The 15,004-nt window shown below is 43.0% G+C and overlaps 1 protein-coding gene and 1 long non-coding RNA gene across 2 annotated transcripts; one reads left to right on the top strand and one right to left on the bottom strand.

Moving 5' to 3' along the window:
• Positions 1–439: 439 nt before the first annotated feature.
• On the bottom strand, positions 440–11,618 carry znf831 (zinc finger protein 831). The gene is made up of 4 exons (XM_086167747.1): positions 10,484–11,618; positions 5,847–9,600; positions 2,697–2,914; positions 440–1,796 (listed from the first exon to the last, which is right to left on the bottom strand). Exons 2-4 carry the CDS (start codon positions 9,550–9,552, stop codon positions 1,035–1,037), a joined length of 4,686 nt encoding a protein of 1,561 aa, XP_086023873.1. The 5' UTR covers positions 9,553–9,600; positions 10,484–11,618; the 3' UTR covers positions 440–1,034.
• Positions 11,102–14,991, top strand: LOC147222279 (uncharacterized). The gene is made up of 3 exons (XR_015107739.1): positions 11,102–11,277; positions 11,648–11,684; positions 13,475–14,991. It is a non-coding gene; the product is annotated as an uncharacterized LOC147222279 (long non-coding RNA).
• The last annotated feature ends 13 nt before the right edge of the window (positions 14,992–15,004 follow it).

Genomic DNA, 15,004 nt, shown 5'->3' with positions numbered 1-15,004 from the left:
GTTAACCTCGGTATCCGGGTTCAAGGCGGCGCCTTGGGGGCTGCAGGTCTCCCTTGTCTTCTCTGGAAGGAAACCCAACCACGAGAAATATATGCATTGTGTCCGTGAATCGGACATGAATAATCGACGATGTTTTTAAGGAACGTGGACCCGGAAGCGAAGGTGAAAGGCTCTGTGCAAAATTAGCATTTTTTCCTTGCGCACCCCTTCTTTATAGAAATGGAGAGATCTTAAACAGGACTCCATGTGTTTTCACTCCATTTTGGAAATGTCGCGTTCAAAAAACGATAACAAAGAATCGGAACATGAGTTAGCATTTGATGTTCAGTCCATTTTTTTTTTTTTTTTTTCATTTTTATCCTGGCTTGACGAAGACCACTCAGACCCCCGGGGTCAGGTAAGCCGTTGACGCTGAAATGTCTGTCACTATTAACTGCCGTTTATCATCCGTCTTAGATTTATTCTTGAAACGTCATGCATTGACCTTTCTGAGCCCAGGGTTGTAAAAGAGACTTACAGAGTACTCACATCCCTTTAAATGTCATTGATTTTATATGTCTGTCACATTTTATTGTCTGAATTCAGTCTCATCTTGTCATTCGGAGATGTAATTTTTTGTTTTTGCAAATTTTGATGAGTTTACAAGTGACATACCGCTACCTCTGAGACCAAGGTACGACGTTCGCCAGCTTTAGACAGATTCAACAGCAAATACGGTGGAAAAACAAAACAAAAAAAAAAATCAGGACCAAATCACGAATGCTGATGTAACGTATGTGTGTGTGCTCGTCCTGCAGTTGGACGCCGTGGTGATGGAGTAAGTATTGCAGAATGCAGTACGACTGCATCATATATTCCATGTTAGCCTTATAGACATTCTTTGGCTGTTGGTTTTTGTTTTGTTTTTTGTTACGAGGGGGAACGAGTGCTCTGCCCGGGGAACATTAATAGGAAAATAAGATAATTGTATGTATTTCTTTTTTTGTACGGAAATACATTGATGATATATGACTAATGGGTGGTGGTGGGGGGCGTTAAAGTTCGATGATAAGCTTGTCCTCGTCGTCGCTGCTGCTGGTGTCCAGTGTGTATTCCTGGCAGCACGTCGGCCTCGAACCGCCGATCACGCACTCCGCAGTTTGGTCGGCTTGACACTGAGCGGCCACGAAGTAAGACTTGGCAGCATCAGCTCCTCTGGGGTTACTTGCATCGCTGGCTCCTTCCGGTTGTGAGCACGATGAAGGCTCCGAAAGCCGTCCGGCGCAACTCTCCGCCACTTTGCCATCGGTCGTTCCGTGTTCTCCCGTCGATACAGCAGCTCCGGCTTGGCTAAGGCGACCGGCGGAAGATGTTTTGACGTCGCACGAGAGAGTTGGACTTTTATGACTTCCCGATGTTGATTTATTACAACAGCAGTTTGCCGCGCTGATATAACCTGAAGCCGCGTATCCTTGCTGTTGGGTCGTCGTCGGGTTCAACGTTTGTTGAACAACAGGTTCGACTTGTGAGTATGTGTGTTTCGCGCGCGCGAGAAAGCCCTGCGTCGTGGCGGGTCCACTCAAATCGGGTTGCCGAGCGATCCCGGCCCCCTGCCGCTCCGAAAAACAGGCGAGGATGGTTTCGTGTGGAAAGCTGAGAGGACCGGTGCGACTGCTGCCGGGAGGTGAGTTCGTGTTATTCGATGTGTTCGGAGGGAGCCGAGGGCACGCAGACATTCCAGAGTGAGTCTGGGAAAGCTGCCGCTCAGATCGCCGAGAGTTTTTAGAGGAATCCACCTTGACCTCTCTGTCTTCTCCCTGTTAATGAATAAAGAATGGAAGCATTACCATCATTCCATCCGTGATAGTGCAGCCATTGTCCTCCACCCATTTAGACTTTTCATTAGCTTTCTGCATCGCTGAAATACCAAAGATCTTAAAGTATCTGGTGAGTTATGCATCTTGACAAAATCATACCGTCGAGCTGATGGAGCATTCAAGGTTTCACAAGCGCTGAACCTCGGACATCCTTTATGCATGTTCGGGTTTCGGGTCGCTTTGAAGACACCGAGATGAAAACAAGTAGCTGTGTTCGCCGCACGTTAACTGAACGCAGATGTTGTGAAACGGACGGAGGCAACATATATCAGGTGTGCAATTACGTGTGGCTCGGTCATATATAAAACCATCAAGGGGTATTTGTTCTGCGTTTTATTTTTTTCTGTTGTTTTTTTTTCCTTGTAGTATTTTTGCCCGGGTTGGGAATAGCTAGGAGGGAGTCATATTTATTGTGCTTACTATGTCATGCGAATAACACAGGGCTTCAGCTTCAATGCCCTCGCTGTGGATTTAAAAAAATCCAAAGCAACTGCGTGGTGTCAGAGACTGTTATATGTCGGACCTGGCTCCACGTGATCCCCCGGTTAAGTCTGAATATACAGTGCACGGCCCGTGGGGGATTTGTGGTCTGGTTGAGCTGAGTTTATATAAAGTAATAAATGTATTTAGAAAGAATGCAGGGCTGGGAGGGGTTTCTGTACATTTTGTTCTTTTTGTGTGTTTTTTTTGGGGGGTTCTTTTTTTTTTTTTTTTTTCACGGTGTTTTTGTGTTTGCGTCAGTCTTGAGGGTTTAAGTTTGACATAATTATATAAACTTGGACTTTGGATAACATATGAGGATAAACATGGGCAGGGGAGGGGAAAAGGGGAAAGACTCACCCCGCTAATTCTTCTCTGTTGTAAAAGTATCTCCTGCTGTCCTGGCACCCTGTCCATCTTCCAATTGTCTTCTCCCAAAGCAGCTTTGCCCTCTTGTCCCTGCACAGTTTGCTGTACTTCCACCCCGGCTTGCTTCTGCCTCCCCTCATTGCTTTCAAACCGCCTGGGGGACAGACAGGGGTTTGGACATCCTGGTACAGACACCTCCACCTGAACACCTACAAGAAGAAATATTTATAGAAATATAAGAATAGTAAAAAATATGATTATCATTATTATCATTATTATTAGAAACAATAAAAAATAGCAAAAACACCAGCAGTAGCAACACCGACAACAGTTACAACAGCAATAATGATAATAATATTAATAATGATACAATAATTTACAAATTCACTAGCAACAGCAACAGCTATGACACTAACAACAACAACAGAGAAAAAAATAATCCTATTAGTAATAATAGTGATAGGCCATTAAATAAATAAATAATAACTAGCATTAGCACTGGCATTAGCACCAGCAATAGCAATGACAACTGTGGCATTCACAACAACGACAACAGTAACAACAATCGTATAATAATCATAATCATAATAAATTGTTGCAATAATGAATACAGACATAAATGAAGGAAAAAATAAATACAACTCATTCATCTCAATATGGAATCCACCATTTTTACGCAGATTAGTTACATTATTTTTCCAACACACAGTATCAGCTCTATGTTTATGTTTTATTTGCTTTATGGGCTAAAAGTATACAAAGACATAACACTGACAAGGGCCACGCGTGTCCTAAATCTAATATCTGTGCGTGACATGTGCAGGGAATAAGACATAGCATGTTTCAACTTACTGTGACCAAGAATAAATCCCACAAGTCATTGGGGAGAAACAATAAGATGCTGTTTATTTTAGTTTTGCATTTGAAGAAGTACAATTAGATTGCACTTGTTAACAAATATTTAGCACAGAAGAAGGTTGGCTATAGTTTTTGAGATACAGATTGTTTTTTTTTCTCATCATTCCATTTTTACCATTAGCCATTTAGTCACCCCCAGAGAGTTTAGATAACAAATATATACATTGCGGACTTGAATAAGTAAAATACTTCGTCTACATGGGGTAATGGTTTTATTTTCTTGAGATTGCATTGAAATAACAAAATGTCTTCTAGAGATAAGGATGTTAATTTATCTGATGCATTGAGAAGGGCCGAGGCCCTCTGGTCAGGACTTGATATAATCTCAAAATCTTGCTATAATTTGGGCAAATGAAGTTAATCTTTCTGCTCGGTCTGAACTCATCTGAAAAAACACGGTTGTACACAAGACCAATAGTCTCTGGAAGGGGAAGCAAATATGTGCACAAAGAGCCCTGGGATCCAGGCCAAGGTTGCAGCAAACCTCTCCCCGCCTGTATGTCATTTTTAAATACAACCCGGTAGCCTAGATATACTTGGAAAAATACTTCCAGTACGTGACCTTCATCCTACATCCACATTACGGTTTCTATAGCTACAAGCTGCCTCATCTTTTTGTTGCCATTGGATATGGTTACATCAGTCATATAAGATGTTTTTGCTGATATATGAATATTAATCTATAAATCAAAGTAATATGGTAATAACCCCATTAAATGAGCAAAGAATACCTGATAGGTAGAATATTATGCTTTTTTTGAACTGAATATGAACTGAAATACACTAGCCACGCTATAATGATGAAATAATTTTATTTGAGTGTTGATTTGGGGTTTTGCCTTTTTTTTTTTTTAAATCTACTAATTTTAAGTTCATGTCAATTAGCTCTGAAACACGAGAGCAGATCATTTGTCGGGAAAACAAGGGGTCACGTCGGGCAAGATGAGATTGTCCCGAAAAGAAGGGTCCTCAGTTCACCTGCAGCTGAAGTTATCATAGGCACATATCAGATCCGTCATCCAGCTGACTTCCTCCATACCTCTGCACCAGACTAGACAGATGCCCTCCAGATCAGTGGGCCTGGATAATATTTCCCTTGTTCACTGTAGCCACACGCCCATGGCCAGTAGCCAGTGATGTGATATCAGCTCTCCGTTCTATGCGGTAGGTGGATGGGCCGCAGAAATATGTTCAACTGAAATTAAAAACTAAAATATAAATGTAAATATTTCTAGCACTGTCTTTTTCCTTATTCTGTTTATCTATGTTACAATGAAGTTAAATTCTCTCAACTTGCATTTTTCTATTTTTTTTTATTATCTTTATTACTTTTATTTATTTTTTCTTTTCTGTTGCATTTTAGGTGATGCAATATTAAAACATTGAAAATCAAAAAAATTGTACTGCTTTGTATCATATCATAATTCTTCATTTATGTAAAATCAGCAGTCTGGAACTTGTTAAAGTCCCCAAGACGGTTCATACTGTTCTTTTTGCATGAACAAAACTGATTACAAGGAGTTTCACTGCTTCATCTGGTCATTTAAAATTGGGTCAGCACAAATTGCATGTTTATCCAGTTAGTATTCCTGGATTTTTGCCTCTCAGAAACCTCAATTTTCGTATATACTGTAAACAAAGGTTTTTGTTATTTTTGCTTTAGTAATAAGCCTCACGTTTTCCAGGCGGGATAAACGGCAGTGAACCTATAGCACCCTCTTATGGTTGAGCATTAAAAAAAGAGAAAAGAAACAATCAAATGACACCAGAAACGTAGCCAAACATTGCTGATAGAAATTGAGCCATCGCAATCAAATATCAAGAGTCCCTAGCTGAAACTAATATATTTCATGATGTATGCAATACTTGTCAAAATGTAAATTAAGACTCTTATCTATGTGATTTTTATGTAAGTCAAGTAAATGTGAGAACGTTTAATTTTTGATATATCGTCGCTGTCAACCGAATGTAACCGCAATAAATAACATTCGTTCATCATCCTGCAGTCAAGGTCGCAGGGATTTTGGAGCCTATCCCAGCTGTCTTTAAATGAGAGGCGATATTCGCCCTGGACCAATCACAGGGCCACATATAGAGACACAAGAACATTCACTCCCTCATATGGAGACATTCAACCGATCACTCTTTAGTTCTTTTAGGTGTCCGATAACCTGTAGACACGGTAATCCCCCTGCCGTTTTTCCCCAAAAGAGTTGACTGTACCTGCAGTGACTCTCTGGACACTCGTGGCCCGGCCGTCTTTGGACGTGTCCATCTGGATGTTTGAAGAAACTGATGTAAACAGCTCCGTGTGGACGCGACTGAGATCCTCTGAGAGAGAACGGGGGGTGTTCAAACCTCCCGGGCTGTGGCGTTCCACGTTTGCGTGTTCAGATGGCTGGAGATTATCCGCCGATGTAGATTCTTTTGGCACATCGCAAGGGAACGACACCTCTGGATTCTCCCGTCTCGGTTCTTTACTTTGATTAATGGCGAGCGTCCTGCAGGACAGCTCATCGGTACATGAAGCACGTGAGGCCTGGTTGAACCTCATTTTTCCATGATCTTGTTTGGAGACCTTTTCCTTGGCATTCTCTGTGCGTGTGTTACGAGTACATTTATGTTGGCTCCCTTTCACCATAAATACATTTTTCAAGTGCTTTTCTCTTATTGCTCCCGCAGACCGGGTCGTAATCACCTTTTGCTGACCGGGGAGCCATCGGGAGAGTGCGCCACCTTTGCCCTCACCCTCGAGCGAAGACTCGTCTTCGGCGCTGCGGTTCACCGAGAGGGCTTGTTCCTCGCATGAGGTCTGCGCCCCTCGCGATTTTATACGTTTCAGGGAAACGGCGGTTGATGCGACGCCAGCGCGGCCTGGAGTCTCCGCGGTTGTGTTTTCATGACCGTGTTGCTGTAGGGACAATCCTATGGCTTTGGGTGGTTTGGATTGATCTGGAGTTGAGTGGCTGTGGTCAGCCATGGGGAGATTTTGGAAAGGCCGGGGAGGATTTATGTCGTTTGTGGTTTGCACGGGTAAAGATTCACATAGTTCAGAATTCTTTTCATGTCTGGACCGTTCGGGGTCCTTTGCCTCGGATTTATGAGTTCTGCTCTGGATCATTTTCGAAGCTGCTTCTTCCATGTTGTGTTTCGGAGAGGGGCCGCTACCTGTGGGACGCTCGATTTGGGGTTCGATAAGAGCCAGCTGTTCGTCTGATATGATCTCCAAACATATCTGAAGGTCCGCGGTGTGAACGTGAAATACGTTTTGACCCGTCGGCAGCTTCGACTCGCAAGGCACAATATTGCACGGCATTTTAGGCGCGGTCGAGCCACAATCCTCAGATACGCTCGCAAGACCAAGCTGACCTGGGTCTCCAGATCCGCTGGAATCCTTATGAGAGGAGAGTGAGGGCGCAAGAGCGTAGGTAACGGTTTTCTCAGTGGTGATAGGTGTATTCTCAGGGAGTGACGGCGTGACAGAGCTGGGTACTTCCACGGGTGCCGATTCTGGATCCCGGTTTAAAACCGAACACTGTTTGACGCCGCTTCCCTCGATTCCCGTTGTTTTATCGGCGCCGTGCAGACCCGGGGTTGAGTCAGCACTCTTTGGAAACTTGAGCTGATACTTGGGCAGGAAGGTGGTCTTGGCAGTGGAAGTGTTACCTGCTCGAACATTTGCATTTATTATGCAGGGAGGTAAAGCGGTCCCTTTGGGCTGAGTATGGCTTGGATTTGTTTGAAGGTTGACGTAACTGAGATCTGTGCTGTGCTGAGGCCAGCAGCCAGTAACAGAGGGAGGGGAATGAATCAGTGTGTTTTGGCCGGTCTTCATCACCACTGAGTTGATCATTTTATCATCGGTCTTCTGCTTTTTCCTGTCTGAGGGAACATGGGTGCTGCAAACTCCTGAGGCGGGGTCAACATGTTTCTGTTTATCTGTCACAGACTCTACTTCTGTTTTGTTTTTGACGTCTGCATTCTTAGGAACCAGCGACCCATTGGAAGGTGACGGTAAAGTTGACAAAGATGAATTTCTGTGGACTGAGGGTTGAAGAGTACTGTTTGATGAATGTTGCTGGTTAGTGTCTGGGTTCACATCTCCACCGCAAGGTTTTGCAGAAAGGCAAGTTGTCGTATTACTTCCGGTAAAGCTTCCAGTTGAACGTGTTGCCATTTCTGTCTCTTTGTGAACTGCTGACATTCTTTTTTGCAGCCCCTGAAAGATCTCCTGCTCTGGGTTTAATGAAGACTTCCGGCCTTTGATCGTGCCGCCATCTCCGCCGTCATAGAGTTTCTTGAATCTCCCTCCCCCGTACATGTACCACTTGTTGTAGGCAAACTTCTGAGCTTTCTTCCGACGCAGCTTTCGATTGTTTGGCTCACCACAAATGTCACTGCCGTCCCCATCACAACTAAGACTACTTGCGCACGCCTCCTCCATAGACGAATTAATGGAGGGAGCATCTGTTGCGTGGTTGCAGTCTACGGCTGTCTGCCTGACCAGTGGGCGGTGGGAGGATGGCTGCTGGCTCGCAGGCTTTATCGCGAAATCTGTTGGATTGATCTGGCCCGAGCTTCCTCTCCGAATGAGAGTTGCATAATCGCTCTGATAGGAGGAGGACGGGCTGCCTCTCTCGGGCTGCAGGAGGGTAACGCTGTACGGGAGCGAATTGCTCCGGATTAGGGGGGCATGCTCCGTGCCGGTGCATTGGCTCGTCGGGCCAGAGCTGTACAGCCCGGGATTCTTGTTTCTGTGCATCCCGACATTGATAGCCTTGCTGATCCTCATGTCAAAGTGAAAGGAGTCCTTGTACGTGTACGGCATCGGGAGGTCAATGCTACCCTGCTTTGAGAGGACCGTCTTTCTCGGTCTCACGTGCTCAAGCTGCTTGTCCTCCACAACGGCTGAATTCTCGGATATCAACTTCGATATGCGCTCCTCCAGCGTCTTCTGCTCTTGTAGCTTCCTCGTAGCGCCTTTTGGCGCTTGTACGTTGTGGCACGGTTCTGAAGGTACAAGCGCACTCATAGTTTCTTCGGGGACCTCGGCGGTGGATTTGTTGAGGGAATCCATGCTGTGGTCACCGCCCTCGCTAAAACCGGAGTCGGTGCTTTCGTGGCTCTGCGCCTTTGTCCTACACGCTGAGGTTTCCCACTGCTTGGAGAACAGAGTGGCCTCTTGTCTCTGGAGGGGTTGATGTCGACCAACAGCCGGTTCTCCTTTGTTTAGCTCCGCCTTTTGGCCTCCGTTAACAAATTGCATCGGTTCGGCCAGAGTTCCGTGAACTTCCAAGGCATTGTTGGTTGATGTGGAAGGACAGGCTCTCTCGTGAATATGGTTGTCCTTTTCCAGGCTGCCACATTCCTTGCTGCACTCGTCGAACGAAAAACTGGAGGTGCTGGTGTCCCTGGAGCTCGAGATGCTGTCCACGCTGCTCTGTTCGGATTCGTAAGAGAGTCTGGCGTGAGCTTGAGTGCGCTTGTGTTTGTAGAGGTTGCTCTGAGTCTTAAACGAAACCCCGCAAACGGTGCAGGGATAAGGTCGCTCCCCTGTGTGGCAGCGGAGATGCTTCTCCAGGACGCTGGGCTTCATACAGTCGCGTCCGCAGTGGATGCACACGTGTTTCCCCACCGACCGAGGTCTGGCCGCAGGAGCGGCAGATGCCGGACTAAATCCCGGCTGGGATTGCAACCCGCCGACAATGTGGAACTCCAGGAGGGTAAACGGCGGCGCGGGCAGATGGAGGGCGTCCAGATCCGGAGCGGGCGTCGGAGACTGAAAGTGAGGCCGCGCTGGCAAAGCAGGCACCGGTTGGAGGTAAACGGCCGTCAGTGGTCCCCGCGCATCCATTCTTTTCTCTGTCTGTGCTGCGACAGAGCTAATGTTCACCGGAGCGCTCGCCAATCCCGGCTTGCTAGTCTCCATGGTAACACTGCTGCTGTCGTGATGCACCAGTGCCAGGTCTCTTAATACCTATAAAGATGAGAACAGTTTGAGTGAGACCTCTGTTTTGCTTTGCATCAAAAGTAAAGGTTGAATTTCTAGGTTTTATTGGAGAGGGAAAAGAAACTTGGAGGTTGGGCAGAATTTCAAAATTGGTTGAACAAAGAAGCGAGCATAACATACACACACACACATATCCATAAAAGTATATGGATATTATATGTACATAAAATCAAGACGAGGAGGAGGTGATGATGCCAGATCACTCGGTCCCACATGGAGGGACCGAGCAGGACCTCAGAGGATTTTACCTCTTTATACGAAAAGTGTCTCCACAAACCATCTCCTTCCTCCCGTTCACAGACTGTAGTAACATTTAGTCTCATGACACTTGTGCAACCGACAAATCAGAGCACAAAGTCACCCACGGCATACAAACTCTACCCTAATGTTGCGAAACAGCTTCTGCAAAGGCTGTTGGTGTGTGCTGTGAGGTGCCACGGTTTATATCTCATCAGGGACTCGTGTGTGTTTTTTTAATTTTTGCAAAGCACCACTTTTTTTTTGCTACCGAGACTAGTTGGCCTGTGTTTTGTCAGAGCGAGTTCTGTTTGCGACGCACTTACAACTTCCTTCTTGCAACACCCGCATCATATCGTAACGCAAGGCTTGCAAAAAATGAAGCACAATATCACACCAATGCTGCGTTTTCTTTTTTTTTTTCTTTTTATTTCTTCTAATTTGCAAATATCGCCGTCGGTTGGCAAGCGGGACGAAATAAATGGAAACGAGGAATCGAACGAGCGGCACCGTCACAGAGGGCAGATGAGAAAAGGAAAAAAAAAAGACGGATCGGTTGTGTGTGTTGACAAATGAATTAAAAATAAAAAACTGTTAAAACATATTCACTCACCTTCTCACTTCGCGCTTCAGTCGGGAAGGCCAGCCAAACTGAACTCTGCCATCTGCAGAGCTCCAACTTTTTTCAATCTGCTCTTTTGTCCAAGCCATGTGCCTTTTTCTTTCTTTTTTTTTTTTTTTGTCCTCGCTTTGACAAGAACTGCTTCTAGTCACAAGGAAGCAGAACAAATGCAAATGAGAGAGAAGATGCACTATGAAATTGAAGCGGTGAGGGAAGAGAGTGAGAGAAAGGGAAGGGCTGGCTGGCTGGCTGGGTGGGTGTGAGGCTGTCACCAAAAAAAAAAAAAAAAAAAAAAAAAAAGACTTCCGGAGGACAAGTTCAAAAACAGAGATCATGGAGTGTGAAGAGGCCCCGGCGCACAGATGGATGATTTCAAGTCGGCGTAAAGTGTAGAGGATCGGCATGGAGGCTTTCCTTCGGCGTCATTGCCGGACGGCTGACTGACTTTCGCTTCAACAATTCTGGTTCAGTTATGTACTTACTCACCCACCTGCCTACTTCCTCCCACACACTGTATTTCATACACCCACATAGACGAGAGAGCATCGCTGAGCTCCGCTGAGCGTCCGCCGCTCTCGCTCTTTCAGTCGCAGAACAAATGGGTGAACTGTGAGCAGCTCGGAGTGAACAGCCACCTCCAGCCTCGGCCGGGATTAATCATTGTGCCGCGTTTCACCAGATAAACACACGTGCTCGTGCAAGCAAGGGTTTTTTTTTTTTTAAATCAATGAGTTACACTTTCCGGAGGGTTTATAGCAGAGCCATTAAATCCCTGCTTCCAAAAGGTCAGTTAATGCTGTATAACAGTATGATAGAGTTTAATCAAGAGTCACATGTTTTAAAATGGGTTTAGTCATTGCTGCTGCTAATTCTGTCAGTTTTCATGCATTACCCGCAAAAAGAGAAATAGGGGGGATAGCGCTTGAGCAATTTGGTTCTAGTTCTTCTTTGGATTTCTCCACTCAAAAGTCAAGTCCCTCTCAATCTCAAAAAAAACTTGAAAACCATACTCCACCTCAGATGATAGCAAATGATACGAAGGCCGCCGGAGGATGTATGTTGCAGTATAACTTAATAATAAGTCTCCATAGCCTGTGGGAACAGAGTTCGAGATTTGATGAAATATCATTTCTTTATTTTTTTTGTTCTTTCAAGATCTGCAACCTGGAAAATCTACAAGTCCAACAAAGGCGTGAGTAGTTATTTATGTATTTACTTATATATATATATATATATATCAATTTAAATAATATTAATTTATTTATATATTTTAAATTAGAAGAAAAAGTAATGATATATGATAATGTATCTGCAGATCATTGCTGCATAGATTCATTCTTTAGCATATTAATTTGCAATATTCACGTTCTGTTGAACACCTTCAAATGACTTGGCCAGTCGAATGTATTCAATCAAATGAATCTGTTTTGGGTTTTTTTTTTGACCCCTTAAAAATGTTGCCTTCATCCAAACTCGGAAAATTGCATCGTAAAAAAAGGGGGGATTAATAAAGTTATGAGGAGATTAAATTCAGATGTTCAGTATCCAGTGTTTGTTATTTGTCCTTCAGGGTTGAACAAATTTCCACATATTCGGTACTCTTGTCAAGTATTCATTGGAACACAATTTTACAAAATAAAAAGCAAAATAAACTGAAAAAAAAAAAATCCCAAGACACTCATTGCCTATTTCTTGAGTTTTGGCTTCAAGGAAACAAGAATTTAGAACTTATTACCTTTAACATGAGGCAAAAATAGGCATTGCAGGTCCAAATCTCACAGGAACAGACACTTACCGAGATTCTTACCATGGCTTCTCATAATATGCTGACATTCAGACAGAAATCAAGCAAAGAGGGAGGAAAGATTTGCTTTGGGTCTAATTTCACCAATCACACTGTATCTATACATAATAACATAGTTTCAAATTACTTTTGCTTTTTTTTCTCCTTCCAATCAAAGTATCGACATCACAGAACCTCAGAAAACTGAGCAAAACAACACTTGGATGCTCGCTATCGAATTTGGAATCCTTCATTCACAGCAACTCTTTTCCATGCAAGAAGAACAGGATTTGTTTGTGAAGTTAAGTAAAGGCCAGAACCTTTCAGAATCATTCACTCGCCAAATATTACACTCAAAGCCATATTTCTTATTATTTATTAATGGTTTCAAGTCAAACCATATACTGGAATAGTAAGAACAACAACAACAAAAAGAACATCTATCTTTTATAAAGGGACATTTATGGTTTGGCCTTTGGAAAAGAGGCATTCATCAGCATTTTCCAGTCTCCTGAATGAAAAACTAGCCGACCAGTGAAGAAAGTAATCGACAGATTAAGAATTCTCGGTTGAATATTTTGCTTACTTGCTTGCTTTGGCTGAATAGCTGGACGCCGGCGAGATCTCCATGAGGTTACTTGGTCCCCGAGACTCTCAGCGATGAACGCTGAGGAAACCCAATCCTGCTGTTTGACAACTTCGAACAAGAAAAAACACGGACGCGTCTCTCCTAAGACACGTATTGATATCTGAACCTGGAAAACTTTAAATTCCCACAAAACAGCCCCGGCTGCGTAATGCAGGTTTAAGGAAATCGCAACCGATGTGTGCTAACAATGCTCCCACAAAATATAGAAACCCCTGATAGACATAATATGGATGGATGGATGGATGGATAGATAGATAGATAGATGGAAAAATGCAAACATTCTTTAAAAAGAAAAAAACAAATATAAATAAATAGTTAATTAAAAGAAAATACATGTGCTTCTTGTATGGCCTGAACTGAAACATGGTTTGGACATAAGGGATCTAAAAAAAAAATTATAGATACATAAATAAATCAATGATTTAGATCCATGTAATCTGGAAAAATGTATAATGATGTGTGGTCAAAATTCTAGGTAGACATTTTCTGTGCAACTAGTAAAATAGAGACACACTGATTCCACTTTTTCCACCATGTTTTCCTCTGCCAGGAAAAGAAAGTCCCCTTCTGCTGTACGAAACACCGTCCACATCCACGGTTGGACCCAAAACATTGACAGTGAAACAACAGAGATGTTGGCGTCTATAACAAGATATTAAATGGATATAAAATAAATGTCATTGTTTCTAAATGTTCTCTTACCTGGGGGATGTGAATAAATTATTATTTTCCCCATTCAAGTAGCACATATATATTTCATGATTACTGAGCCTGCAACAAAATACGTTATTATGAGCTACCGCTTAGTTTGATTTGTTTCATGTGTTGTTTTTCTTTAGGTGAGGTAACAGATGTTTATATCAACTTGTTATACTTTTGATTTATTTTCGGTTTGATGTCCCCTGGCTTTGCAAGGATATATTTCAATATTTGGCGGGGTATTCTTCCTTTCCGCAGTGTATATCAAATGGATTTACACCTATGTAGATTTAATTTCATATTTGATTTCATAATATTGATCTGATTTTAATTCTATTTGAGGTTAGAGTTAGCTTGTATATTTTTTCAATCTTGTAATTTTATGCAGTATGTGAATATTTTTCTCATGTCAAAACATTTAAATAAGCTTTGCTTTTTTCTTATCGCACTATCTGACTTCTGACTCAGATATGGAAGAATTCACCTTTTATCTCGTGTGATTTCCATCCCACCTCAGGGATTCAACAGTGTTTTATGTTATAAAGCGAGCGGATGCACAGCAGTGTCTCCGCTCTGAACACTGTGTCACGGCTGTGGGATGGAGGAAAAAAAAAACAAAACTGTTTCTCATCTTCGGCTTCCAGCCTCCCGCTGGTCTCCACGGTAACAGAAGGCCGGTCCACCGAGATTGTGCGATGCGTTGACATGGTAACTAGACATCTTCTGCATTTCTGAAGGGCGGAAACGGGTCGTGGCGTGCGAGGCGTCAGGTCATCCAGCTGTCAGCGGATACTTAATGTTGATGGATTATATTTTGCCGTTGTTGCTGGGGTTTCCGTGGATACGGGCTCTTCAGTGATAATCGGCAGCAGAATAAGACAGTGAACACGTTGCTGTCAACACTCACGGTGTCCTGTATCTGTTTAATGCCGGGCCTGAGAAGTCAAAGAACCCTCATCACTCAACCGAAAAACACGGTCTATTTCCATAAAGTTATTTATTATTTTTCGGTAAAAAATTGAAATGAATTTTAAAAAAAAAATTAAAAAATGTAGCCAATAATAATAATATTCAGATCAATTTCCAAGTGATTTCCTGATAGATTTCAAATGTGGGTGAATTTTACATTGAACTGTAACATTTTAATCCAATTTTTACATGCTATGTAGTATGGTGATAATAAACAATGATAACAATTTTACAAATTTCAAGGAATTTGCTAATTTTGCAGTTGTTCATAACTTACAATTATTATATTATGTATAAATAGCCAGATGGATAGATAAAGTTGTCTTTGCATACAGTGAATACCAATACATAAGTTAGAAATTAAACAGAAATAATTAAATAAAAGCATTTTACAAACTAGCCTGACAGAGTG

This window comes from Fistularia commersonii, chromosome 21, assembly GCF_037954325.1.
Source record: "Fistularia commersonii isolate RoL2024-O1a breed Wild chromosome 21, RoL_Fcom_v1.0, whole genome shotgun sequence".
NCBI lineage: Eukaryota > Metazoa > Chordata > Actinopteri > Syngnathiformes > Fistulariidae > Fistularia > Fistularia commersonii.
The sequence above is the reverse complement of the archived record's forward strand: the minus strand, read 5'-3'. Positions and strand labels throughout refer to the sequence as shown.

What these genes read in the sequence shown, in the direction of transcription:
- znf831 (XM_086167747.1), bottom strand. Translation starts at nt 9,552, where the DNA reads ATGGAGACTAGCAAGCCGGGATTGGCGAGCGCTCCGGTGAACATTAGC. An exon ending in TGTCCAGAGAGTCACTGCAG is followed by an intron (nt 2,915 to 5,846) that starts GTACAGTCAACT and finishes TTCTTCTTGTAG; the next exon opens with GTGTTCAGGTGGAGGTGTCT. An exon ending in AACAGAGAAGAATTAGCGGG is followed by an intron (nt 1,797 to 2,696) that starts GTGAGTCTTTCC and finishes ATTCATTAACAG; the next exon opens with GGAGAAGACAGAGAGGTCAA.